The sequence below is a fragment of the Apodemus sylvaticus genome, chromosome 17, assembly GCF_947179515.1.
Source record: "Apodemus sylvaticus chromosome 17, mApoSyl1.1, whole genome shotgun sequence".
Taxonomy (NCBI): Eukaryota; Metazoa; Chordata; class Mammalia; order Rodentia; family Muridae; genus Apodemus; species Apodemus sylvaticus.
The window spans coordinates 42726842-42754461 of NC_067488.1; the positions used below are offsets into that span (position 1 = coordinate 42726842).

At 47.9% G+C, this 27620-nt stretch overlaps 1 protein-coding gene across 3 annotated transcripts in view; it reads right to left on the reverse strand.

The window, feature by feature from the left end:
• Slc45a4 (solute carrier family 45 member 4) overlaps positions 1 to 27620 on the reverse strand; it is a 70478-nt gene that overhangs the window by 24717 nt on the left and 18141 nt on the right. For 2 of the 3 annotated variants that reach the window (XM_052160206.1, XM_052160208.1), the window contains exon 2: positions 4365 to 4995. In XM_052160206.1, coding sequence (XP_052016166.1) covers positions 4365 to 4608 — 244 coding nt within the window. In that variant the 5' untranslated portion in view covers positions 4609 to 4995. Of the gene's footprint in view, positions 1 to 4364; positions 5017 to 27620 lie in introns of those variants that run through there. The other variant, XM_052160209.1, reaches the window with a different exon arrangement.

A 27620-nucleotide genomic window follows, 5' to 3' on the forward strand; every position in this document is an offset into this window, starting at 1 on the left:
GGGCATGTAGACCCTGCTTTGGCAGGAAACACAGTCCTGGCAGCTGTGACAAATCACAGAAACACCTACAGTGTCCACACATTTCCATGTGCTCGCACGACCGTTGCAGAGATGAAGTGCACTTAGATGCATGCCTCTGCGGAATGGTGCGTCTCAGCTTTCACCAAAGGCTTGCCATGTGTGTGTGCTTCAGAAGCATAGGAAGGCCGCCAGCAGTGGAGGCGGTGTGCTGGGGTCCTAAGAAGGGCTGGGCTCAACGGCAGCCAGGAAAATGACCGCCCTGCTGACAACCCAGTGTCAGGCCACTGTGCCCAGCCCACTGGCATCTTGCTCAAGCTCCCGGCCTCCCTGGACATTCCTCACACAACCCCTTGAATGGGGAGGGAAGGACACAGGTTGTTTTCATCTTTCAGTGTCAGTGTGGATGACTACTAAAGGGCTGGCTCTTCCCACAGGAGAAGGTGACTCAAGCTTCAGCCGAGAGAATCCTAGAAAATCACCTGTTCCCCGGGAGTTTCCAGAAAGAATGTGTTTACAAAGTGACCAGCTCTATCCTGCTGTGGGAGACAGTAAACCAGCTTTTCCCCACGCACCAATCTACAGACCTTACTGTTTGCTTTTGGATGCTACTCTTCAGAACCTTCACCAAAGCAGAGCAGGTAGGATCTCCCGCTAGCCCAGTAGTTCTTCATGAGTCAAGTCCATAGACCACAACAAAAGGCACCCTTTTCTGTTATCTGATTTTCCTTTTCCCTTGAGTATACTTCCTGAGCCAAGAGGGAAACAATAAACGGTAGTAGGAGACTGACCCCTTCCTCAAGGTGGGAATGTAACTTGAGAACATAGCACAGGAGGACATCCAGCAATGCTAGGCTGGCTGTCTAGAAGTTTCCCAGAAACTCCTGAGCAGTCTGTTTCCAAATCTGTCTTTCAAAAGCAGCTGTATGCTTACATCTATCTGGTCTGGAGTTTGAGATGCCAGAGTCTATGCTATCTATGACTGGCAGGGTGCACCACAAACCATGGTGGATAGGCAGGTATGTAGATCTGCCCTGAGGTGCTCTGTAGATCTTTCCGGCTCTGCCTCTGCTCAGACTCTCTGGAAGGGGCAGCCTGGTAGCTAGCTGGCTTCATATCACATGGGGGTTGGGAACAGGCGGGAAGCTAGCAATGACGGCACATGCTTGTAATCCCTGTACTTGGAGGCTGAAGCAGGAGGACCACTATAAGTTCAGGCCAGTGCAGTCTACATACTGCGGCAGTCTGCCAAGACTACACGGTGACACTACCTCAAACATACAAAAGAGGTTGAGTGAGATGACTTGAAGGGTAAGCAGCAGTGGTCAAGCAAACCATGACGGAAGAAAAGAACTGCTTCTCACAGCTGTCTTCTGACCATGACCCTCACATGCACTGTGGCATGCGCATGTGCGAGCATGAGTGCACACACACCAGTAATGTATGAATTGAAAAGAATACATAAAGGACAAACAAGAACAAAATCTATATCCACATTGGGGACAATGACAAGGCATGAACTTGGGTGCCTAGTATGTGACCCTCAGAGGAGAGGGGAACAAGAATGGGAGATTTTAATGTCTTGGGAGTGTAGAACGTTGGACTTGTTCAGGGATTCAGCAATAGCCTCCTCCCACAGACTGGTACCTCCACCCTAGGGCTCCTTCCCAGAGACAGGGCTTTCCTGTCAGGTTTACTGGCGTTCAGGGAGCTTAAGGCGGTAAAAGAGCCCACCAGGGACAAGAACAGAGCTGAGGTGTAACCCGAATGATGGCCAGGCCTGTAACTCTAGTTATTTGGAGTCAGAAACAGAAAGGCCACAAATTCAAGACCTGTCTGGGCTATGGAGGGAGTTCAAGGACAGCCTGGGAGACTGTATTGAAACAAGCAGGCAAGCAAAACAAACAAACATCTAGCCAGGCATGGTGGTGAGCACTTTCAATCCCACCACCTGGGAGGCAGAGGCAGGCATATCTTTGAGTGTTTGAAGCCAGCCTGATCTACATAGCAAGTTAAGAACAGCTGGGGAACACAAAGAGAGACCCTATCTCAAAAACAAACAAACAAACAAACAAACAAACAAAAACAAAACAAAAAAACCCCCCAAAAGTAAAAAGGTACAATTGAGCCCAGGGAGAGCATGTGACAACCAAGCAGCAGGCCTTGGGCTCAATCCCTAGCTCCAAATACATACAAACTGCACTAAAAAGTAGGTGTGGTTATAAAGGTGTGATCCCAACAGTGGGGGTGGATTCAGAGTTGTAGGCCATGCTGGTATACAGAGAGGGAGAGTTCTAAATAAAAGGCTTTAAGTATCAACAGTAAGAAGAATTAAGTATTCTGAACACTCCTGCATGATGGAAAACTGAGGACACAGGCTGGGATCTTATGAGAAAAGATCTTGGTCTGTCACTCTCAAACTGAGTAACATGATGATGACGACCCTGAGAAAAAGAGACCCTGGAGTCCGGGAGCTCAGTTACCAGCCCTTGTCCTTGCCCAGGTGTTCTTGCTTAGAGTTTCACATTCCTGGCAGTTGTGCAAAGTGAAGGTGCCCAGGGCTCTGTGGGAGCCCAGGTGAAGGAGGAGCAGCTGCTCAAAGTCTCACATGTGCCAGACTCAAGTGTAAGCACTCTAAATATATGGCTGTTTTCAAAAGAGGGGATAGTATAGAAATAAAGCAGCCAGCCCTGGATGGAAGAGAGCCAAGGCTTTCCAAGGCGTCAGCGTTGGCTGTGGGGTATGGTGCGTTCCAATACCACCACCACCCAGGCACAAAAACCACCTCTGCCATTTGAGCAAATAATGGCAATGACCCCAGAAGGGCCTTTGAGCTGCTATGTAAAGGAGAGTGCTGTGATTTATCACAGGCAGAAGGGTGGTTGGCTGGCCGCACCTCCTCCTGTTCAGCCCAAGCTTCTGGCGCATCACTGCTGCCATAACATAAGAGGTGGGCCAACACGACGGCTGCAGTGGCTCCAGATGTGCTACAAGACCTGGAAGGCTTCGACAGGACCAAACAAATACTAAGTAAGCATGATGCCTCTTTCCCACCTCCTCTCTCACTAGACAAGCTGTCTTCTGTGACCATAGCAGGACCCCCCTCTCCTCTGGTCCTGCTGTACCCTTTCCCCAGAAGCCAGTATCTTCAATCCTCAAGATGGTCTATGTTTCTTTCCCTCTGGCACCTCCAAAATGGGTGTGTGTGGGGGGGGGGGCTTCATGCTATTCATCCCTGCCTCTCTGAGGCTGAGGCATCTAAGGACAGATGTGGCGTCCTGTCTGCCCCAGTGCCTTCACATGACAGTCCCTGTAAGGGATGAGAAGCAGCACAGAGACAGAACAAGAGAACAGCTGCTCAGGGTCAAGCTCAACACCTGCTTCCCCTCCAGGAGTGCCCCTGGCACACCTGTGCCATAAGCCCTCTGGCCACCTTCCAGACCTTCTGAGAACTGGTTTTGGAAGCTCAGGGTAAAGATTAAGGTCTAATTCTCAAAGAAAAGTTTGCCAGAATTCATAGTGGAACCCCAGACTGAGACCCGCACTAGTTGCTTTCCTAACTTGGGCCGCATAGCAGTGTGTGAGGCAATGAGCCAGTGTCACGAAGTCAGCTCCCACAGAAACCTGTGTGCTGAGGTCAAAGCCACATCCCAACGTGATGAAAGAAGTGGTGATCTCACAGGGGAGGGCAGTCCACACACTGAGCTGACTGACAGCAGCACAACAGCTAGCTCTCATCACACAAGGAAGGATACAGTCATTTTCTGGCAAGAAATACTGCAAAAACAACCGAAGTAGACAGATTTTTAACAATATTCATCTGACTCCATGAACATCTAGAACAAAGTCGATGTTTCTAGGTTGCTTGGTCTTTTGTCATTGCTTAGAAGCTTCAGAGCTGAAGAATTAAGTTTTTAAAACTTCCTGTGCCTACAGAGAAAAACTAAAGATTCTGACAAACTTTGGGGACCAACCCACTGTAGTGGCAACCTGGGAGGCTGCAGAACCTTTGGGGTGGAATGACAGTCAGCCTCATCCTATAGGTGAGAAATGAGGGTGACACAGGACAGCTTGCCGTGGGGTCCAGCCAGTGGCCTCCACAGCCATTGTGCCCAACATGGCCAGACAGCCTTTCTCAAGTGCCCTGCCACTAGGACCTGCAATGCAATGTCCAAACCACGGGAAGGAACAAACCCTGAGTTGGGTTAAAAGGAGAAAACTGTCTCAGAGGACAAAGCACAAAGGACAAGGGCCCGTGGCAGTGTCCCCAAGACCTCAAGTTCCACCACCTATGGCTAGAGCTGCAGGCTCAGCAGTTGCCAGACTCTCCCTCCACCATGACTTACCTATCTGTAACAGTATAGGTGTAACCAGCGCGGTCTCCATGGCGTAACAAAATTCCCTGCCAAACATCACTGCCCCATGCATGACCCACAGGCGTGTGGGGATTCTGTCTATGGACCCCTCGCTTGTGGTCTCCTCTTGGGTCTCGGCCTCTGGGTCTCTGGGTTTCTGAGGGTCTGGCAGGGGCACAGGCAGCTCTTGTACTTGCATAGATTCCGAGTCGGCATTCTGCGGAGCCATTTTCATTACCACCAAAATATATATTTATATATTTATTCTACCTATATAAATAATACTATCATCTCTCTCCAATGATAAATTAAGACGTCTTCTCGCTCTGCTGCAGGCGCCTTCCACGGCAAGTAATTCTTGTATTCCACTCTGTACCAACAGGCGTCTCAACCTCTCACACCAGAAGTGCAGCAACACGAAGGGTTTTTGGTTGAACTGTAAACATATGGCTTGCTGGCTCACTGTGAGTTAGAGTTAAAAATCCATAAGGGCCACTCAGTTAATACCAGTTTCATCATCATGACTGTGAAGGCGCTGTAGGTACTTCTCTTGCTACAGAGAGGTGGGGATCTGACACACACAGGCGGTCTTCTGTGACTCCCCATCGAGCGGCTAGAGGATCTGCAAGAGAGCAAAGACAAGCTAGAGTCAGGGTTGGTCTCTCTGCCCACCACACCTGCCACTCACAACACTCACAACAAGCTCCTGAGAATTATACCTGGTGTAGCTTTAGAAAGTGTAATCAGAAGAGAAAGGAACAGGAAAAATAATGCTCTTCTAGTTAACACTAATACACTGACACCTCTGTGTCAGTCAGGTTTTCCTGTTGACAAAAGGCATCGTGGTACCCTTCTTGGCCCACCAATATCATGAAAACAGTTTAAAGGAAGAAAAGGAAACTGGGAGTGCAACTCACAGGCCCACAAGAGGATTCATGAGACACTGCCTGCAAATGTGCAATAAAAGTAGAAGAGGAGGGCTGGAGAGACGGCACAGAGGTGAAGAGCACTGACTGCTCTTCTACAGGTCCTAAGTTCGATTCCCAGCAACCACATGGTGACTCACAACCATCTGTAATGGGATCTGATGCTCTCTTCTGGTGTGTCTGAAACAGTTACAGTGTTCTCTCTCTCTCTTTCTCTCTTTCTCTCTCTCTCTCTCTCTCACATACACACACAATGTATTTAACAGAGAGAGAGAGAGAGAGAGAAAGAGAGAGAGAGAGAGAGAATGAGAGAATGAGAGAATGAGAGAATGAGAATGAATTGGCTGCTCTTCCAGAGGACCAAGGTTCAATTCCTAGCACCTACATGGCAACTCACAAGTATCTATAACTTCAGTCCCAAGGGATCCGACACCCTCACACAGACATACATGCAGGCAAAACACCAATGCACATATATAATTTTTTTTTAAAGAAATGGAAGAGGCAAGCTAGACAGAGCAGGAATACCAGCCCTACTGCCTATCAGGCAAGTTCAAAACTCTCTGCTGAGGCTGGGTCTCGGCACCGGTCTTCAGCAGCAGCTTGGGAAGTACCCCTTGACCTGTTTAGCTTGGAAAGCACAGTGATAATCAAATGAAAGTTAAAAGAGTCCTGTATACACGTGCCAAACTGTTAACTTCTAGTAGTTTAGAGATACTCTGCCTAAGTGTGGTATTACCAGGGGCTTTGGAACACAAGAGCCAGTCTTGAAGTCTGCTCCATTCCAGTTTCTGTAACCAGCTTATCTCTACTTAGACACACACAATGGTAATGCATCAATTCTTAGTGATAACTGGGCATGTCCTCTTAGGATCCAGACATCAATATGGTGGCACACAGATGTTAGGTCAGCACCAGGGAGATGGAGGCAGGAGGATCTTGAGTTCCAGGTCTGCCTGGACTACAGCAAGATAAGACCTTGACTCAAACCAGCATGGGCATGCACACATGCACCACCCCTCTCTTTGAGGGTGGACCTCCAGATGCTAGGTTCCATTTGAAGGGCTACAAAAAGTATTCCCATTGGCTATGAAGTTGGGTCTGTAGACTGATAGCTTACCAAACATTCTCAATGACTGCTTTGGATAGTATTTCTAGTCCTATCTTATTAGTAAAGGTGAGTCCTAGCTAGCCTGTCTGCCCTCCCTTCTAGAATGGGCAGAAAGCTTGGGGCAGAGCACCACTTAGTCCTTCTCTCAGCAGCCCCTCTGGGCAGGCTCAGGACAACCCACATGGGAAGGAGGTTTCCCAGAGCACCGAGTTCAGCTCTTCCCACCCAGTCCCACTCACTTTGTTCTTCGGCTTCAACTATAACCCACCCCTCAGGCCCACCTCACCTCACCCCCAAATCAAGAGATTCAGCAATCTCAGCTACAATGATTCTCTGTCCCCAGTTTTACTGCAACTCCACACTGTAGCCTTATCTGAAATCTCACACTCACCTATCCCCTCTACCTAACATAGGAACCTCAGTCAAGGACTGGAGAGACAGCAAGACCACTCAATTGAGCAAGTTGAGCGGCCTTCCTGCCAGAGGACCCAAGTTCAGTTCCCAGCAACTGTTGGGCACATCACAACTTCCTGTAACACTTCAGGGGACTCAGCACCGCTCACCCCTGAGGACACTAGCACTCATATGCACATAGCCACACATGGATACTCAATACACATAATTAAAGATAAAACAACAGGCTGGGCGATGGTGGCGCACACCTGTAATCCCAGAACTCTGAGAGGCAGAGGCAGGTGGATTTCTGAGTTCGAGGCCAGCCTGGTCTCCAGGACAGCCAGGGCTATACAGAGAAACCCTGTCTCGAAAAAAATCAAATCCAAAAATTAAAAACAAAACAAAACAAAAAACCCAATAACAACAACAAAAAACTATTTACCCACTTATAACATTTCCAAAATGTTATCAGGAGCCACTTCAACACATGCTTAAAAGCAGTGAGGAAGCTGACCCTAGCCCCGGCTTGGCTACTCTTGATCTCGACCTTTGTCCTGTCACTGTCAAGAGAAACCATCATGATTTTATTCATGTCAACCTGCCAGCCTTATGTCAAACAGGGCCCTTAGTGACAGGGACATTTTCAGGACATGTGTCCATGAAGTTTGGGAAGCAGAAACAGATCAGCTGGTGTTGGACAGGACAACAGTCATTATTTTGCAAGCAGTCCTAAATACATAACTATAAACACCAAACCCTTCAGCTCGGCTCAGTGGCCTTTGACCCACTGCTGCTCAGTACTCAGAGACTGTGTGCCTGAAATGTAGTGCTAAGACTTGGCTCCAGAGTCACTGCAGCAACAGTAAAATGAGGCAGTAACCCTGAAACAGAGCCTGGTAGTGCATGCTTGGAGTATCAGCTTTGCGCAGGGTAGAGGCAGGAAGATGGGTGTTCAAGGTTGTCCTTGGTTACACAGCAAGCCTGGCCTACATAAGGCCTTGCCTCAACAAAACAAAAGTAAAACAAGACAAAATTAACCTCCAGTACACAGGTGTGCAAAACATTCCAGTCACAATGTACCCAGGTATCTGCTGGCTAGGGACACCCCAAGCACTCTACAGCAGTCTGCAGCACCCAGCCATCAGCCCCAAGGCTGAGTAATGCTCGTTCTAAGGGTTTCTATAAGATGTCTGAGCCTGGGCCAGCTAGATGGCCCACAGAGTACGATCTGATATCCTTGGGACCCATAAGGTAGAAGGAGAAGCTGTCACCTGATTTCTACTCATAGCATGAGAAATCTGAATCAACTCCAACCCAAGTATGGCCAACTTTCTTTTAGAGCCACAGATAACCTCTGTTGTATATCAGTTTTTGGTTTGGGGTTTTATTTGATTGTTTGCTTGCTTTTCAAAACAGGGTTTCTCTGTGCTTTCCTGGAACTCAGAGATCTTTGCCTGAGTCTGCCTTCCAAGTGCTGGGGTTAAAGGTGTGCTAGGTATGTATTACCACCTCAAGGCTTGCTGGGTTGTTTTGTTTTTAACAACCCATTTAAAATGCAAAACCTTTTGACCCATCCAGCAGAACCAGGATGCCAGGCTAGATCTCACTATGCTTTTCTGAGATCATGGGTGCTGACCTATGCCCTGGAGATAGGCAGGTCAACAGGCCTTAGAATCTAGAGCAGGTTTCCTTGTTGCTCCACCCAAACAGCGGCTGGGCTTCCAGTTCCCACTCGACCAGACCCTATCACCACTGCTGACGTGTAATCCCAGGCTGCACAAGACAGAGCTGGAAACCACATGCCATCAAGCCATTTGCTGGCTCTGAAGATGTGGTGCCCTCATCTAAAACTCAGTCTCCACAGCAACGCTACACTTCTCAGACTGGGGATTCATAGCAGCTTACAAGGAAGAGAAGGCCAAGTAAAAACAGCGAGTTTCCAGCAAACCACGGCCAGTAGTGTGCAGCTTCTGGTCACAGCTAGCACTAGGCCTGTGGAACTGACTATATGCACCTTTATTTTACCTGGTCAGAGTAATGCATGGTGGCACAAGTACCAGGCGAGTGCAAAAAGAAACAGACATCAAATGGGAGTGGGAGTAGGAGAGGAAGACAGATGGACTCTGGAGACACTCTACTCAAAGACTCAGAGCCTGTGCAAGGTCAGGACTGGCATGGTGCACAGATGAACACACAGGTCCAGGCAGCCCCAGCACCCATTATCTCAGAAAAGCCTGGCACTAAGCTGCACGATCTACCTGGAACAGTGCTGCCATCTTTGAAGAGACTCAGTCCGATCCGGCTCTGGGATCAGGGAGGCCTATTGTAGCCGCTTCTGCTCCCCGGGGTTCACACCATACAGCCCTACTAGGCTTCCTGCCTCTCTGTACCAGCTCGGGCCACACCAACCTTCCCAGACTCCTCCCCATTTAGGAATGTGGGCTCTGTCCTGCCAACACTGTTGGCAGCTGCTGGGTGGGCTAACACACCAGGCCAGCTGTTGAGCAGCCCCTCATGATGCACTATCATCCTCACTTCCCTATCCTGGTCCTGCTGCTGCTCACACTGGAACTGGCCACACATCAGAAGCCCAGTGGGGTTCAATGAATGATGATGTACCACCTAAGAACAGCAGCAGGAAGAACACCTGGGGGCCTGTCCTGGCCACTGTCACACTCCAGGGTTCTGGAACAGCCACATCTGGTTAAAGGCAACCAGCCCCCTTATCCTAGGTCTGGCTTCTCTGGGATCTTTTTTTAGGGGGGAAGGGGGCAGGATTTCTCTGTGTAGCCCTGGCTGTCCTTGAACTCAGAAATCTGCCTGCCTCTGCCTCCCAAGTGTTGGGATTAAAGGCATGCGCCACCACTGCCCAGCTCTCCCTGGGATCCTTGTGGATAGTGTATGTGTGCTGGGTTGTGTACCTGCTGCTCACATGGTCCAGATGAACAGACAGTAGATCTGACATAGGCAAATGCCATGAGCATCTTCCAGATGGCCTGAAGGAACAGTGAATAAGTACAAGGCCTACTGAACATGTCTCAGTCTGTAAACTAAGTCCCAGGCACAGCCAGCCAACCCACAGCACTCACACCACCATAAAGCAACTAACCCTCTAAGAGTCAGGGCAGCTTTTCAAACTGGGATTTTTAGTAAAGTCATGTTAATAGCCTGAACAAAATAGACTCAAGCTGGTGAACAGTGGCATTTCTTTACCAACACACAGGGATTGGACCAACATGGATTTATAGCTGGGCACTGTGGAAGACAATCTGCTCCCCATCAGAGTGCCACCTGGCATAGCCACTCTTTGTAGCCACTCTTCTTCAAAGCCAGAGCAAGTGGAAACTAGACCAAGGACCCCATACAGTAAGGAGGTTTTGATGTCATAATTAGGAGAAAGGGACCTCAGATGATTGAGTGATATGTCTTGGTACCTGAGGAGCTACATGGCACAGCTGAGTAAGGAGAAAAGAGGGATGTTACGGTCCAGGCAGGCACTACCTGATCTTAAAGGAGGGGAAGTATTAAAGGCCAAGGTCTGAGATGCAGCGAGAGTGTCTCTGCCAGAGCCACTGTCAAAGGCCTCTACTCACACTAGGCTGCTTTAAGCTGAAAGGCAGCCACCCCTTTCCCTTGCTGAGAGGCAGCTCACACCCTGCGTTTCCCAGCACTCTCCAAGTCATTCTTCCATGTTCATTTCCAAGAACTTTATGAGCATATGGACTTTAAAAGCAGTGTGATGAGCTCTGGGGAAAAGTCCTTTTGGAATCTGGACTGGATTCCACTTGTGTTTTGGAGAATTGCTGTCCGCTATAGTCTTATCTATGGTTTTCTTTCTAGTCTTCTCTGAGGAAAGCCCTTGAGGGCTCTACAAACATCTCCAGCTCAGTCCTAATTCCACTGGCCATGTCTGTCGGCAAGATTCGTTCTTCTTTGGTCAGTGAACATTTGAAAGCTAATAATGTTGCTTGCTCCCTCAGACTTTTTATGACCCTCTCTATAACTGAGGCCACTGACGTTTTATATTTCAACTTGTCGTTTAATGCTTTTGTCTGGGAATAGACAAGAGAAGAAGAGACTAGGCAAGTTAACAATCTGCTCATCATTCCCACACTTGAATGACAGAACTTCAGAATCCCAGAGGTATCTGGCTGCTTGCTTATCCATTTCCCTGGAGCCACGGCAGTCCTGGATTTCTTGCTTGTCCTCTCCATCTGAACTTGATCTTAGCTCTTGTTTGGGGACTTGGGTCCTTGCTGGGCCTTTCCTGGGCACAAAGACCTTGCAGGGTGGAAATCCTTCCTTCGTGGGCTCCCCATGCCCATCTCTGGTATTTCCCAGCAGAGTCCCCAAAAAGAAAAGGAAAGAAGCTTGAAGAAGCAAGCAAGGTGGAGCTATGGCTCCTGACCAGAAGCCTCGCACCTAGCATTTGGGCAGCACATTTCAAGAGAATCAGTATCATAAAAGCAGGTTCTCTGTCCATAAGGCAATATTGGAGGAGCCATCTCCTAGTGCAGGACAGCTGCTCCTTGGAAGGAGCTGGTCCCATGCCATCACAGGAGTGAACGCTACATAGTCACATGCAAAAGCTTCCTCTGAGAGACACAGTGTAAAATGCCCAGTCTAAAGTATGATGACAAGAAGGAAGGAAAGCCAGAAGGACCAGCTGCATCTGCTCATAGCAAGGCAGTTCTACAGACCTGAGAACATGAAGGGAACAAGTGTAAGAGCAACTATGGCTTCTGCTGGCATCTTCTATTAAGTGACCAGTGACATACCCAGGACAGCTTTTCCCCAGTACACCAAAGAATGCTTCCCTTGGAGCCTGCTCCAGCAAGTTGCATACTTGGTGACAATTTTGTTACAGTCTGCAGATGTACCAGACAAATGCATCGACGATTGTTCCAACCAACAACTTCCTCTATTGTCCTGTTTCTAATGTGAGTGACTGATGCCAAAACATGTGACTTCCTTCAAGCTGCTGTGGAAAAGTGGCTGCACAGCAGCTCTGATCTATACCCCAAGCTTGGCTCAAAGTTCTAGGGTATGTTTTTTTAGGCGTGTATATATATGCATGGTAGAAGGTGTGTCTGTGTGTGCACACATGCATGTTGCATATACACGTGGAAGCCAGTGACTGACACTGAGTTTGGGTTTCTTTCTCACTCTCTCTTCATTGTATATACCGAGACAGGGTTGCTCAGAGCTTGCCAATTTGTCTAGTCCGGCTAGACAGCTTGTGTCAGAGATCCCTGACTCTGTCTTCTACGAGCTGAGATGACAAATAGGCTACCATGACCATCTGGCAATTTGTGGGTGCTTAAGTTCCAAACCTGGTAGAAGGCAAGTCCTGCACTTTTGAGCATTTCCCCAGCTCCATGGCTGGGAAGTTTTAAGGATTGAAATGGCTACATTCATTCACCAGTACTGTCAAAGTCAATGAGGCACTCAGCCTGGGCACAGTACAGGAGTGCTGGTAGGGCATACTTACAGGTATGGAGGGGTAGGGCCCCCTCCATGGCCCGTACATATTCTCACACATGTGCAAACTGTGTATTCTAACTACATGTGGCCAACAAGTGCTCAGCGGTGATTAGCTTGCCGTAGCACCCACATTCAAATATACACACAGGCGCAAATCGAGGCAACACACCCTCAGAACCCCATGAGTGGCTCTTTAACTTAAAAGTGCAGTCACTCAATGAGCTTCTTACGTCGAAAATATCTTTAAAATATGGTGATTCTATCTACCCTGTGGCATAGCCTTCTAAGAACTGTTATCTACTACTCCCAAGAGCAGGTGGAAGCCTGGATCTTTGAAGGGCATAGAGAAAGGACCTTACCAAATTGCTACCCTGCTGTGGGGGACCAAAATTCAAAGTTCAAAGTATGGAGAGGGAGTAACCACTTGCCTTTTTCACATCAGCATAAATCCATAAAGTTGCTGAGGTAATCTGACAGAGATCACAGTGTAGTACTAGGTAGTAATGGAACCACAAACAGTCCTGAATGATGCTCACTGACATGATGTTCACAGCCTCCTGGTCCCCACCTCTTTCCTGATGATCAGAAACAACAGAAACCAGCAAAAGTGGACCAATGGCAGCAGACAGCAAAGAGTATCAATGTGTGAACCAATAATTAAAAAGGTCAATTGAACCCAGTTAGTCTAAAGTGCCCATGGTACAAATGAAATACAGCGAGCCTGTTTTCTACTGGACAGCACATAAGCAATGAGCTGATGCTGTATCAAGAGAGTGAGAGGATAAGCCACAGACTAGGAGTAAGGATTTGCAAAGATCACAGCTGGCAAGACAGCTATCCAAAACCCATGCTAAGAAAACAGCCTTATTAGAGACAGGCTGAGGGCCAAGCCTGGGTGCAAAAGCCTGGAGCTCTAACATGTGGGCTAAAAAAGCAGGGAGGGTCAGAGAGTAGTTCAGGATTGGCCTAGGCTAGGTACTGAGTTCAAAGCCAGCATGGGCTAAATGAGACTATCTCAAAAGATTAGAAACAAACCCAAAAAATTAGTCAAGGATCCTAAAAGAAAGGTCAAGAAGACACAGATGTATGAAAGCATGTAGTTATATAAAAAGGTATTTCCCTTCATGTGTCACCTAAGTGCCAGGCCTCTACACACCTGCCAGAATTGTCCAAATCCAAACACCAAGAACTAGTGAGGATGTGGTACAGCCTTGCTCAGTCACTGCTGGCGGGATGCAAAGGGTGCAGATATACCACTATGGGACCCAGTTTGAACTAAACACATCACCGTGCAATCCAGAATTAAGTGACATGTTACATGCTCTTGACAACATAAACCCTGTTTATAAACGCTAACACATAGCTCTGGTTGTTATCTGAAAGCAATCAAGATGTCTTCCAGTAGGAGAATTAATGATCTGTGGAGGAAGTCAAATATGGCACACATGCCTATAATCCCAGCACTCAGCAGACGAGACAAGAGGATTATGACAAACTAGAGGCCAGCCCAGCCCACGGTGAGTTCTGGGCTAGCCAGAGTTGCACATCAAGACATAGTGAACTGTTAAATGCAAATTGCTAAGTGGCAGGAAATGAGCCTGAAAAAGGAAACAACCATGACTCTAAGGCATGATAAGAAGGTGGGGAGTTAAAGAGCGGAGTCTGGCTTTCTACCTACACAGCAGGCTGAGGCAGGAGGACTGCATGTGCAAGGCTTGCTTAGGCTACAGAGGAAATGGGACACCAGCCCAGGCAACTTACCCTGCCTCAAAACAAGAAGTAACAACGTTTGAGAGGCTGAGCACAAAGATAAGGGGTTCAAGGCCAGCTTCAGGTACATGAGAACCCGTCTTAAAGTAAGAACAGTAAAAGTAAATAAGTAAAAAGGTCTGGAGAGCAAGCCAGTAGTAAAGTATGCACTGGACATTTCCAGGAGGGAGTGCTTAGGAATTCTGAAATCCCTCCCTCTTGCCAGAAGTGATGGTAATACTTGTAATTCCAGTATCTGGGAAGCTGAGGCAGGAGAATTGCTACAAGTTTAAGGCCAGCCTGAGGTACAGGGCCTCCCATTTTAGTGCGGAGAAGAAAATAATCACAGAACCCAAAGACCCAATTCTCTCTCACTAGACAAGAAGCAGAAACCAGGGTGTCAATACCAGTGACTTATCAAGATGATTTAAATTTTTATTTTTGTTAAGAAATTAGCACACTGCAATAAAAATAAACTTCAAGACAAACACACCCTAGAATTCTTTAGGCCATCTAGAGAAGCTGTCATACCCTCCACATAAACTGTGTACATAGACAGGGAAGGGTGGTGTGTACCTGGAATCCCAGCCCTGGAAGGGTGCAACAGGAGAAACTATTGTTACAACTTCAGGGAGCCAGGACAACAGAGTACCAGTGTCAAGAGTTGCAGAAGTGGTATGGAGAAAACTACCATTTAGACTCTCTCAACCAGTCCAGTCAGGATGTCTCAGGTACAACTAATAAAGGTAGTTCCTCTAACCTGGTGCCCACCATCCAGTACTCCCCACAAAGGAATCCCTCAGTTTCTCTCAGCCTGTTTGTCAGTAGCTCCTGCATTCCCGTATCATCAATCAGTGGGCATACATCTAGGATGTACTACAAAACTCCAGCAGCTGACAGAGAACATGACTGTCATAGGACCCAAGGACTTAAACTAAAGTAAAGCTGTTTCAGCACCAATGGCAAAACCCAGAGGAAGCCTGGAAGGCCCCAGCCAACACTGACTGGCGCCCCCTAACACATCACACAAGGAAATCCACTGGCCCCTAAGCCACAACTGGATACAAGGCCTTCAAGTGTATTTGCAGACCACTACTGCACATCACAGGTGCCTGTGTTTACATGGCTGGCACACCATTTCTGGAAGCAACTTTTCCATCTACAAAGGAAAACATCAGAATTGCCAAGAGAGCTGCAAGAGACTACTGGGAATTCCCAGGGCCTTTGGGGCATGGAGTACAGCACGGCCTGGCTCAGACATCTAAGAACAGTCTTAGGAAAACAGCCTGCAGCTGCACCCCCAGCACTAGCCCCTGCTCGGAGGATGGCGGGAAGAGCTGATGGGGTAAAGAGCAAGCATGAGCTTAAAGAGCCAGGTGGAGGCGAGAAGCTCAGCCCCTCTCCATACGCCGGTCCTATCCTGTCCCTCAAGCAGCCAGCCAGGGAACCAACTCAGCTCTGACGTGGTTGTGCGTATTTGCAAGAGTCCACAGCTTACCAACATAGCACACAAGAGCCATAAACACACACAGAAACACACAGACATACATAGACACATTGACACACAGATACCCTACACAGGGACTCTTCGGCTACAAGGACTACTGGCCTCTTAAACTTTAATTTCCCAAGAATCTTCCTTGCCTTTAAATCACACAAAGACAGGGATGGTGATCATGAAGGTTGCTAGTACCAACAAGACAACCCCCCCAATATATACTGAGGCCAAAATCTTGAGTGGAGTTACCCATTTAAGATATGTGGTGTGCACTTGGAATGTAAATAAAGAATATATCGAATAAAAAAAAAAGATATGTGGTGTGAGCCGGGCAGTGGTGACGCACGCCTTTAGTCCTAGCACTTGGGAGGCAGAGGCAGGCGAATTTCTGAGTTCGAGGCCAGCCTGGTCTACAGAGTGAGTTCCAGGACAGCCAGGGCTACAAAGAGAAACCCTGTCTCAGAAAAAAAAAAAAAAAAAAAAAAAAGATGTGGTGTGTTCATAAGATTAATAAGGACCAAGAGTTCAGGCTCTGCTGGACTCTGATTTTCAGTTCACTCGGAATCCTGTAAGAACTACCACCTCTGCCCTTCTAATACCCGAACCACCCCCAAGAAGCTTCTGCCTGGGCAGGTGACTTTTCCCTTAACATTGTAGACCCACTCTCCATGTCAGAACCCGAGTGACCCCTGAGAATACCATGTCCATTACCACTGTCCCTGCTTCTGCCTCTCCCCTTCTGGACTGGCTTCCAGAGGCCCTTCCAAGAGCCCCGTGGCTCTCCAGCTACCTGCTCTAAGCTATCCACACAAGGTCCACCCCAGGTCACGTCTGCTGAGGTCTCTGCCAACTGCTTTCAATGCTCGGAAGCCCCTTCTCAGTTGGGCTACCCAAAGCACCTGGACAAGCCTAGCTGCCAGAGTTGCCTGCCACACTAGACACAAACAAGGTGCTGGCTTAAAAGGAAATGCCACTGAGTCTGAGTCAAACAGGTAAACCACAATGGTGACTAACACAACACTAAATATGTACTATTACTATTGACAGGGTTTCACTGTGTAGCCCTGGCTCGCCTGGAACCTATGTTATAAGACCAAGTAGGCCTTGAACTCAGAGATCTGCCCACTTCTGCCTTCTGAGTGCTGAGGTCATAGGCATATGGCACTATGCATTGACAGGAAACACCTTTAATATGGAATCAAATCAAAGTATCCATTGCTCTACTTTTCACAATGTAAAGGGCACACTGCACACAGAAGTGCATACCAACTACATGGGAGACTGAGGCAGGAGGATCGTTTGAGCCCACAGTCTGAGGTCAGCCTAGATAACACTGAAAACAACAACAAAGAGAGCTGGGCAGAGTAGCTTGTGGCTGCCATCAGCACTAGAGATGCTGGGCAAGAGAACGGCCTTGAGTTACAGGCTAACCTGGACTACATGTAAGAGGCTGTCTCAAACAAGGGACTTGAGGGGAGACACTGAGATTTTAAATGAAAACCCGTTTTTACGCTGTTTTGTCTGAGGCCTAGCTGATCCCACACTGGGCTCTCCCAGGGCCCAGGGCGGCCTCCAACTCTTCATCGTTCAGCTCTCCCCTCCCTGGGTGCTGGGGCTAGAGATGAAAACACTTTGTAAACAGACTCCTTCCCTCAACAGTTTCTACTAGAACCCACATGTCAAGGGGACCAAGCTGGCGACTAGCACTTTGAAAGCTCATAACAAAAAGCCCACTTGAGTGCAAAATCACAGTAAAAATGAGACAAATAACCCCCAAAGAAAGGGCTCTCTGCAGGCTTGGCTTCCTTACCTGGGTCTGGATGTCTCTTCAATGTGCACTATCAGCTGAACAGGAGGGGTCTGTTTTTAATTAACTGGCAATGAGAGGTTTCTCCTCCTTTTTTTCTAAAGGTTTCCAGCCCTGGCAGATTTTACTGGTTCAGGCCACTAGAGTCAGAATGAAGCTCTGGCTACCATGGAAACTGCAGCAAGCTTCTAAACTGAGAAGCTCCTGGAATCCAGGCGGGCTTGAGGGAAGTTGTTGCAGCTTTAATATGGAACCCACAAGAGTGGCCTGAGACGCAAGTGCCAAGATGAACACTGATCAGTCCCTTGCAGTGCTGCGTTCAGCGCTAGCCGGATGACAGGCAGACCATGCCCTCCAGGGGTCAGGGCAGGGGAGCGTGGCATGAAAAATTAGATAAAAACCTGTCATTTACATACACATATACTCTAGAGCAGACCTCAAAGACAGGACTGCAGTTGAGTAATACTACTCTGAAGACCCCTTTGACAGTGGTGCATGAAAAGTCTAAACAGAGTCTTCCAGATCCCAATTGTGTGCTGAGGCAAAGGGGATATGATGAGGCTCAACTGTGAGTGGTGGGAGTTTCCTGAAATGGCAGTCCACGTGATCAGATACATGCTGACATTTTAAGAGGGGAGGCATACAGTACTAACTAGTCCCCTCAGCCTGCAGACTCACATCAAGCACCCTGCTGTACCACTTTCTTCCACGGGCACGCATTTCACTTTTGCCACCCTGAGCTGCAGTTTCCTGCTGTGCTGTACAGCAAAGGGGCGGGACTGCACAGATCTCAGCGAGTTCAGCATAACTCTTCCTGGATTATGAGGTTAAGGACCTTCCTTGTTGACTGAGTGAGTGGTAGATACACTGTAGAACCAGGACAAAGGGACTCAGCCTTGAGGTGGGCAAGAGGGGACAAAAGAAGCTTCACCATATTACTCAGAATGCACAGTTTAAACAATTTCTAGAATTTTCTTTTTAATATTTTCAGACTTTAGTTAATGGCAGATGGCAGACACCAGTAAGTTGAGGTTGGGAATGGGAGTGGGAAAATAGGAAAGGATTACTGCTGCATTTAGTAAAATGTTAGAGCTCATGTCCAAAAAGCCCAGGTTTGACCGGATAAAGAAAGCTTACTTGTGGCTGTAGCCTGGGGCTACAGCTTCTCCCCTCTCCCAACCCTCCTTAAGGCCAAACAACCCAACAGCAAAATCAGCACCAGCAACTCCTCACCTGGAACCACAGGCCTGTGAGTCATGAGTCACGGCACTGTTTACCACATAGCTCTGTGTTCAGCCTCCAAAGGAAGCTGGGAAGGTGACCTCTGAGGAAATAGTACCTGGAGGACTCCTGCTTCGCTCTGGCAAGCCAGATTCCACACAGACCCCTTATGCTGCTCACTGAGAACGGAGGGTACCTGCTCAGTGCTCAGTCACTTCCTCTTCCCTTTTCTCCTCCCTGCTCCACTTAGAACAGCTGGAACTTTGGGACAACTGGATAGCAGGAAAGGGCCATGTCCCCTCAATGCACACCCCACCCAAAACCTCCACCCCCGCAAAGAGGGTAGCCCATTTTCTGTGCAGAGGAAATGCTGTTTGGCACTCCTTTGGCTCTGGAGAAAAATTAGTACACCAGGTTCCCCAACATTTTCTTCACACTAGGGACTGTGGCTTGCTGTCCCTTGAACTAACTACTGCTGCTCTGGAGCCCGTTGGCTGTTGAGATGGTGAACCTAGGCAGGACACAGCCACAACATTACAGTGCTATCACTCAGTACCCACTGCAGCCAAGGATCAAAGCCACTGGGGTTTTACACTAAGAAGCCTCCAGTGTCCACAGACAATAGCTACAAAGTACTCATCCACACACTGACTAATGGTGTATGTTGTCTTAGGACAGGAAACACCCAATGTTAAATGTAAAAGATGCACCCCTTCTAGGCATTAAGTCTTTAATGTATGAACACATAGCCAAAAGCATTACTTCAGGCTGGGTTGTAGCTCAGTGACAGCGCTTGCCAAAATGCACAAGGTGTCTCACTGAATCTCTGGCACCCCACCCCACCACCCCAACAAAACCCAACAAGTGTTGCGTCTGTGGGTCACAGCCAGGTTCTTTATGCTGCTCTAGAATTAACTTCAGCTAAACATAAAACTAAATTATTTTTGAAGACAGACTGTCTGCTTGTCTATCCAAATATTTTCCAAGGCTCAGATACATAACAAGGTGACTCCTCTTTCTAGGCTAGAGAAGAAAAGAGACAAGAACCCTAAGTCTGTTTCTCCTGGGTACTGCACAGACCTATATGGGTCAAGAAGTTCTCTACATAGGCCAGGTATAGAGGGCATACGACAATTTCAGTATTTACGAAGGAGAGCCAAGAGGATCTCAAGTCTGAGGGCAGCCTGGACTTCATAATAAGACTCTAAGTGGGGGAAGCAGCTTTATGTCCATGGTGCTCCTTAGGGCCAAGCAAAGAGTCCAATTTGGTTTTATTTATTTGTTTGTTTAGGTTTTTCGAAACAGGATTTCTCTGTGTAGCCCTGACTGTCCTGGAACTCACTCTATAGACCAGGCTGGCCTCAAACTCAGAAATCCGCCTGCCTCTGCCTCCCAAGTGCTGGGATTAAAGGCGTGTACCACCACTGCCTGGTTTCCAATTTGGTTTTATGACTGAAGACATAAACAGGTCCCCTTCCCACTCAGTCACTTGTGGGTACCAGAGGCCTAGGCTGATACAACACCAGGTTCTGGTCTGGGAGCCAGCTGGATAATGCTGCTGTCTTGAATAAGACTGAAACACAGCCACTTGCAATCCAGCTGCGTGTAGGTGCTAAGTCAGAAGGGTCAGGCACAGGCCAGAGGTCACCCATGGCCTTCCACAAAATAGCACACCACACCTGGCCTGTAGGGCTCAGCATGCAGATCCAAATGCACACAAAACATTTCAGTCATGCTGGGAGACTAGCAGCCATCTCTAAGACGGTTGTAGAATCCTTAATATCAGATGCTCTGCACAGACTCCAGTCAAATAAAGACTGGAGCCAGCATCCTGGAACATCCGTGCAGTCAGCACTTAGAAACAAGAGAACTAGAACACAGCTATAGTGATGAGTAGCAGACAAAACCCACTGCAAAGACAATCAAGGAAGGCTTGTTCCTTATAAGCAAATCTTGCTACTCTGCCCTGGCTATGAAGCTGAAACATGAATCTTTATGCTGAGAGAAGTAGGCAGGCCACACTGCACTGGGCACAGTGGTTCCTCATTCTTCTTCTTCTTCTTTTTTTTTTTTTAAAGACAGGGTTTCTCTGTGTAGCCCTGGCTGTCCTGGAACTCACTCTGTAGATCAGGCTGGCTTCGAACTCAGAAACCTGTCTGTCTCTGCCTCCCAAGTGCTGGAAATAAAGGAGTGCACCACCACTGCCCCGGCCTCCTCATTCTTGTATGCACTATATAACTATGCTTCCTGTAAATGCCTAGAGCAGGGCCACATGTGAGTCTACTATAGGTACAAATCAATAGTAGACCATGCCAGAATGAATACATGTAAAGTGGTCTGCATTTTGTCTCCAATGTAAACCAATGGAAATTCATTTGGGTCTGTGTCTAGATTGCAAACTTCTGTGCAATCAGCCAATTCTACAATGTCCTTGGACACACCTTTGTAGCTGACTCGATGCTGCCATCCTGGACAGATGGGTAGAGTTCCAACATCTAGACGGTACAGTAGACAGCAGTCCCCTAGTGCACGCCATAGAATTCAACCCAACAGGAGTTTTATACCTAGGCTGATGCCCAGGGGATAGACAGTGGCCAGCTGTGTATGCCGCCTCAAGTGATGGAAGACAGCTCCGAGTGTTGGCCGAGGGCCAGGGCAAGGGAAAAGAGCAAGAGGCTTGCAAGAAAATAGAACCAGTTGACCAAAGAGAAAGGCCTGGGGGCTTAACAAGGTCTTTATGAGCTGGAGACCCACTCGCCAAGGTCAGTAGAGTCCACTGACAGAGCTCAGCCCAGAACCTGTTACATCAAGAACTGGAGCTACTGAGATGTAGGGGAGGAACTCTAGCCTCCAGCAGTCACCTCTGTCCTAAGACCTTCATCTTAGCTCCCTGGCCTCTGGGCCTCCCCACTGACTTCAGTACTCCAGCTCTCAATTCCCCGAGTACTATCGCTGGCAACCCCTCCTTGCTCTTGGGGACAGAGCCCACCTCTCATCTCAGACCACACCAGCCCAGACAGTGGGACCCCCACCCTCACTCATCTTCCTATTCTGAGTGCCTAGAGAAAGCAGGATCTGCGGAAAGTGGAAATGCCATGGATGCCCCTGGCTCCTGCCTGCCTTCCAAGAGGCATTTCATGGCGTCACACCCACCCACTCGGAAAGTCAAGGGCATTGCCGTGTGAAGGGCACGCACTGGAGGGAAGCCAGCAGTGGCTATTAGGTGGCTAGCTTTACTACAGAATAACATCAGTTATTCATTTTTCATTTTTTAAGGCGTTCAAAACCAACACCCATCCTCTAGATCTGTGGTCACCTGTACCACACTCCCAGGTTTTAAAGTGACAACTCATATAAAGTTGGAGGCTCCTAGCATAAAAGTCTGCATATCTGAAAAGCCTGCCAATCATAAAAGAGCATGCCTAGGGGGCTGGAGAGATGACTCAGTGGTTAAGAATACTGGCTATCCTTCTAGAGGTCCTGAGTTCAACACCCTGCACCCACATGGCAGCTTACAACTATCTGGAACTCCAGGGACCAAACAACCTCACACAGACATACACGCAGGCAAATAAAATAAAAATAAATAAATCACCCTGGTGGTGGTGGCACGCCTTTAGTCCCAGCACTTGGGAGGCAGAGGCAGGCGGATTTCTTAGTTCGAGGCCAGCCTGGTCTACAGAGTGAGTTCCAGGACACCCAGGGCTACACAGAGAAACCCTGTCTTAAAAAACAAACAAACAAACAAACAAACAAAAACAAAAAACCCAAACAAACAAACAAAAAAACCCACACCCCCCCAAAAAAACAAACATAAAAGCAAGCCTGGATATATGCATCACAAAAGCACCCAGTGCTCCTGGTCTAAATCCAGGTCTGAGTCCTGAGCATACAGCCAAAGCCTGCCACAACAGACAACATCCACATGAAAAAGAAGCCTTTACAAGAAAGACCAAAACAATTCCATCTGTTAACAACTGTTTAATCAAAAGTCAAGTTAAGCACAACTGCCTCACTTTAAGGCAGTAACTCCCTTTCAACAATTAATAAAGTCCTTGTAAATGCTCCCACGCCAGCATTTTTAAAATTTTTTTGGGGGGGGCAGGATAAACATTAGCTTGGGACCTGCCTACACAAGAAGTGAAAGCTGACAAAGAGGCAGTTTTACCAAAAAAGAAAAAGAAAAAAGGAGGAAGAGGAAGAGGAGGAAGAAGTGAAGGCTGTAGTAGTTGCAGGGCTCTGAGTGCCTGGGTGGGCTCTGCTTCTGACCTCTCTGCTTCTGACCTCTCTGGTCCAGGCTCTCTGTGTTAATCCTCAGTCCCCTGCAGGTGGCAGGTCCTGGGGGCTCACCACCTCAGATGTACTGCAGCAGTCTCCCAGACAAGCTCAGTGCTCAATGATAGAACAGAATGGAAAATGAATTATTAAAGGGAGAGGCTTAAGATACTTTGGGGGATAAAAGAGAACAGTGGGGTCTTGAGTCTGACTTCAGCTTCAGCTTAGTTTCTTTCCTTCCTTTTTTTTTTTTTTTTTTAATCTCGAGACCAGGTTTTTCTGTGCAGTTTCAGCCATCTTGGAACTCACTCTGTAGACCAAGCCAAAATTCAGAGCTCTACCTGCCTCTACCCCACTAGGACTGGGATTAAAGGTGTGCACCCCTACCCCCCCAGCTCATCTGATTGATAAAATAAAGGGCTAAGTTTCTGATTTGGAAATACAAAACTTTAGATACCAGTTTCTGATGGAAGCTAAGTTTAAGAAACCCTACTTCTGCCTGTTGTGTACAGACCTTCCCTAGGTCCTGCTGCTGTTCACAACCCTGCCACCCTGTTCCTACTCACTCCAGATTCCTTCTAGGCTAACAGCAGAGCAGTCCTTGCTGCCAGAGCAGCAGTCAGCCATAGAAGACAGGTCAGCAGGAGGGCAAACCAGGAGGTGTGAGACACTGCACTCTTGGGCCTTTGTTAGCTATCCTAGGAGACACTGAGGGCTTCAGCTGGTCAGCTTTCTTTCTGTCACTGAGAACAGAGCTGCAGGGACAGCTGGCAGCACACCACCAGAGAGAACTGTTATGACATCTTCCATAGGAATTCTAGGACAGATCATACAACTTAAGCATGTTCCTGTGTGGATGCTACTGAAAGATTCAACAGGTCAGAGCTAAGATGCTTTCACACAGACCTTACCAGTACAAGCCCACTTCAACATGGGCCCAAAGGATGATTTGTCAACTGCCTTTAAAGGGCACATTCTGCACCATGCTGACCTCCAACCACAACATTCTTACAAACAAACTGCAGGAAAGCCAGAATGAAGAATACCAAGGCCTGCCCCTGGCATGGAGCCCAAGCAGAACACGAGAGAGGCAGGCGTGAGCTGTAGTGGCAAGGACAGCCCTGGCCTTCTCCTTGAGGCCCACTTCAATTTTCTATGGATGGAAAGTTAGCTACAGCTGGCAAGGCTGCCTGGTGTCTATAAAAGCGTTCCTCCCAGGAGATGGCTGGAAACAGACACTCTAAGATACTTTCATTCTTTTCCTTATTTGCCGTTCTGAAAAATAAGCTGTTCTTCCTACTCTGCAATGGAATAGGGTCAAAATCTTCCACAGTCAACAGCAACCCAAAGAAAAGAGCACCAGATCCAAGATATTTCCAGTTTGGCAAGCAGCCCAAGGTAACTCTATGCTGTTTACTTGGTACGAGTAGAATTCGCCTGGGGATAAAAACCTAATCCCTTAACCAGTCAGCCTGTGTCCCTTAGTCCTGCAGACAGAGGCTGGGGCATAGGCACTTTTTCATCTCCTCTTCATCCCAATGTTCCTCTGTTTCTGTGGTGCCCACCACCTAGAAATGTCCACTCCAGGCCCACTGTAGTGTGTAGAGCCTGCATGTTCCCAGGGCTGGCCAAAGCCACCCAACTAAGTGATCTATCAATCTGTGCAGAGGGACAGCTAGCAAAGACCTGTGCAGAATGGCCTCTGGAACTGACAACAGAGCTCAGGGTCCACTCCAAAAGGGATCGCCATCTCAGGACAGGCCCTCCTGGGCCTCCCTCACCTTTCAAGGATGCTCCAACAACTCCTCCCTCCTTTGCTATGGGGCTATCACTGTGGATTCTCCACACTAGCAGTGAAGGGAATCATGTATAAGAACAAGAAAGGCCACTCCAAGGAGCCATACATAGATTAGGGGCCCCAAGGCAGAGATGAGCCTAGGCCCTCCCGGAAAGCCAGAGCCTATTCCGCATGTGTAGAGATCTGCAAGGTACTTCTAGGTATACAGCCAGCAGAGTAGTCTTTGGTAAAGCCTGTGTGACCTGCATCCCACTGAGCATAAGCCAATGCCTCCATTCCACACTGCTTCTCCAGGACATACGCCTATTATATACACAGTGCTCAGGGGCCTGGGCCAACAATACACACAGGAAAATGCAGCAGAGATAGGAAGGGGATCCTAAGGCAGGGACCACAACTAAATAGGCTGCGGAGAAGGAACACTCTCTGCAGCTGCCCCAAGAGTTTGCTCTCCTCAGCCAGGATATTTAAAGCATTAAACTTCAGTCTTTTTCACACAGAAAACCCTCAAAAGGCCAAATGACACGCTTCACCAATGTTCACAGTACACCTCCACATTCCCAGGGCCAGGGAGCAGGCTCCCACCCCATGGTTTCTATTCCAGACACTGGCCCCAGGAGTTGGGACAGATCATCAGCAAGGGCAGGGGTAAAGGGCAGAGATCCAGTGGAGCTTCTGCAGCGAATACACAGTTAGTAGGCTTAGGTGTCCACTACACACTGGGGAAGTCTAGAACAATTTCAAACTAAGGATCTAGTTGTGAACAGTACTTAGAGTCACAATGGCACGAGGGGAGATTCCTAACTCCAGCAAGAGTGAGCCCACTGTGACGCCACTGTGCCAAATGCTCTCATCTCTGCTTCCACTTCCAGCCTCTAGGAAAGCAGGTCAGAACTCAGCTTCTCTTCTTCCCAATTTCTGCAGGAACTAATGACAAAGGAACAATAAATGACGCAGTTTGTTGAGTGTTCTGAAAAGCCATGACCCTCAGCATCAGAGGCCAGCATCCTGCACAGGGACCTCTAATGGGGCTCCAACCTTGTCCTGAGACACTTGGTCTGAGAGGGAGCCTCGAGTGTAGTCATTAAAAGCAGATCAAGGCAGAAAGTGGTCATTATACAAGCCTGCAAACATATGCAGATCCTTAAAAAAATTCGGGGGACAGGGAAGGCATGGCAGCACACACCCATAGTTCCAGCACTTGGAGGATTGAAAAGGTTCTAGAACAACGTGAGCTACAGTGAGTTCCAGGACCACATAGGTTAGAGGTCTAAAAACCCAGCATAGGCCTGGAGAGATGGCTCAGCAGTTAGGAACACTTGCAGAGGACCCAGGTTTGTTCTTAGCACCTACATTAGGCGATGCACAACCACTTATAAATCCATTTAAGGGGATCTGAGGCCTCTCCTGGCCTCAGACATAGAACTTGAATGTACGCTGCCACACTTAGACATTTACATATATACATAATTAAAGTTTAACTAGGTTGCCTGATAGTGGTGGTGCACTTTTAATCCCAGCACTCGGAAGGCAGAGGTAGGCAGATCTGAGTTCTAGGACAGCCAGGGCTTCACAGAGAAAGCTTGTCTCGAAAAATCCAAATTAGAAAATAAACTAGGGGCTAGAGAGTCAGCTCAGTGGTTAAGAGCACTTGTTCCTGCAGAGGACCCATATTCGATTCCCAGAATCCACGTTAGAGGCTCACCTCTCCTTGGGCACCAGACATGCATGTGGTACACAGGTGTATATACTCATACACATAAAAAATAATAAAAGTAAATGTTAAAAACAGCTAAGGGCTGGAGAGATGGCTCAGCAGCTAAGAACATTGACTGCTCTTCCAAAGGTCCTGAGTTCAATTCCTAGCAACCACATGGTGGCTCACAACCATTCGTAATGAGATCTGATGTCCTTTTCTGGTGTGTCTGAAGACAGCTATAATGTACTTACTTACGTATAATAAATAAATAAATAAATCTTTGGGCCAGAGTGAGCTGAGCCAGAGAGAGCATAGGTCCTGAGTTCAATTCCCAGCAACCAAAGGATGGCTCACAACCATTTGTATAGCTACAGGGTACTCATATAAATAAATCAATCTTTTTTAAAAAAAGTTAAACTAAAATGATAAACAATACACACACCCTCTTTTTAAACATATCTTCTATTGAAACTACTCTCTTTTTTAAGACAGAGTCTTGCTAAGTAAGCTGGGTTGACCCAAAATTCAGGATCCTTTGGTCATAGCTTCCCTAGGAATACAGGTGAGTGCTATCATACCCAACTTATTCAAACTGTTTTCAATCCAGAAAATGAAAGTACTAGCCAAGTAACCCTTATTTTTCAAAAGCCACAGAAACATCCAGGACCTGGATTGGCTCCTGATCCCTTCAAAAGACAGAGCCCACAGTGAAGGTAAGAGTTGGGGTCATTGCTGTGGCCCTCCCCAACATGAACCTCTACTATTCTCTGCAAACCCACTTACACCTCAGGTGGAAGCCACCAAATGAATTATCAGTGCAGTGTCAACTGGAAACATCCCAATGTCTCCATGGTCTGCCCTGCTCAAGTCAGATTTCATCACTGACTACTGCGAAACTTAGCAATGGCCTGAGCAGAGCAGGATTCCAAGACCAGCATAACCTCCAGCAGGTCATACAAGCTCCTCAGACAGCAGGACATCTTGCCAGAAGAGAGCAAGAGCCACCCAGTAAGGCCAGGCCTAGGGGAAGGACCCACACTGTAAACTAAGTACACCTCACTTCTTCCTCAAAAGACTGATTTAGGGAGAAGACATGATCACAACTCAGCAACCTTCCCAGGGAGTGCTGATTCACAGCCCAACACTGCTGCCAGGTGAGCTCAACATGGTGCTGAAAGTCACCAACCAAGGCAGTTCAGATCTCACTAGATCCCTCCCCACCCTCCCCAGATCAGCTGAGCCACAGGCATAACCCTTCAGGACTCCCAGAGGGAGGAGCCCCA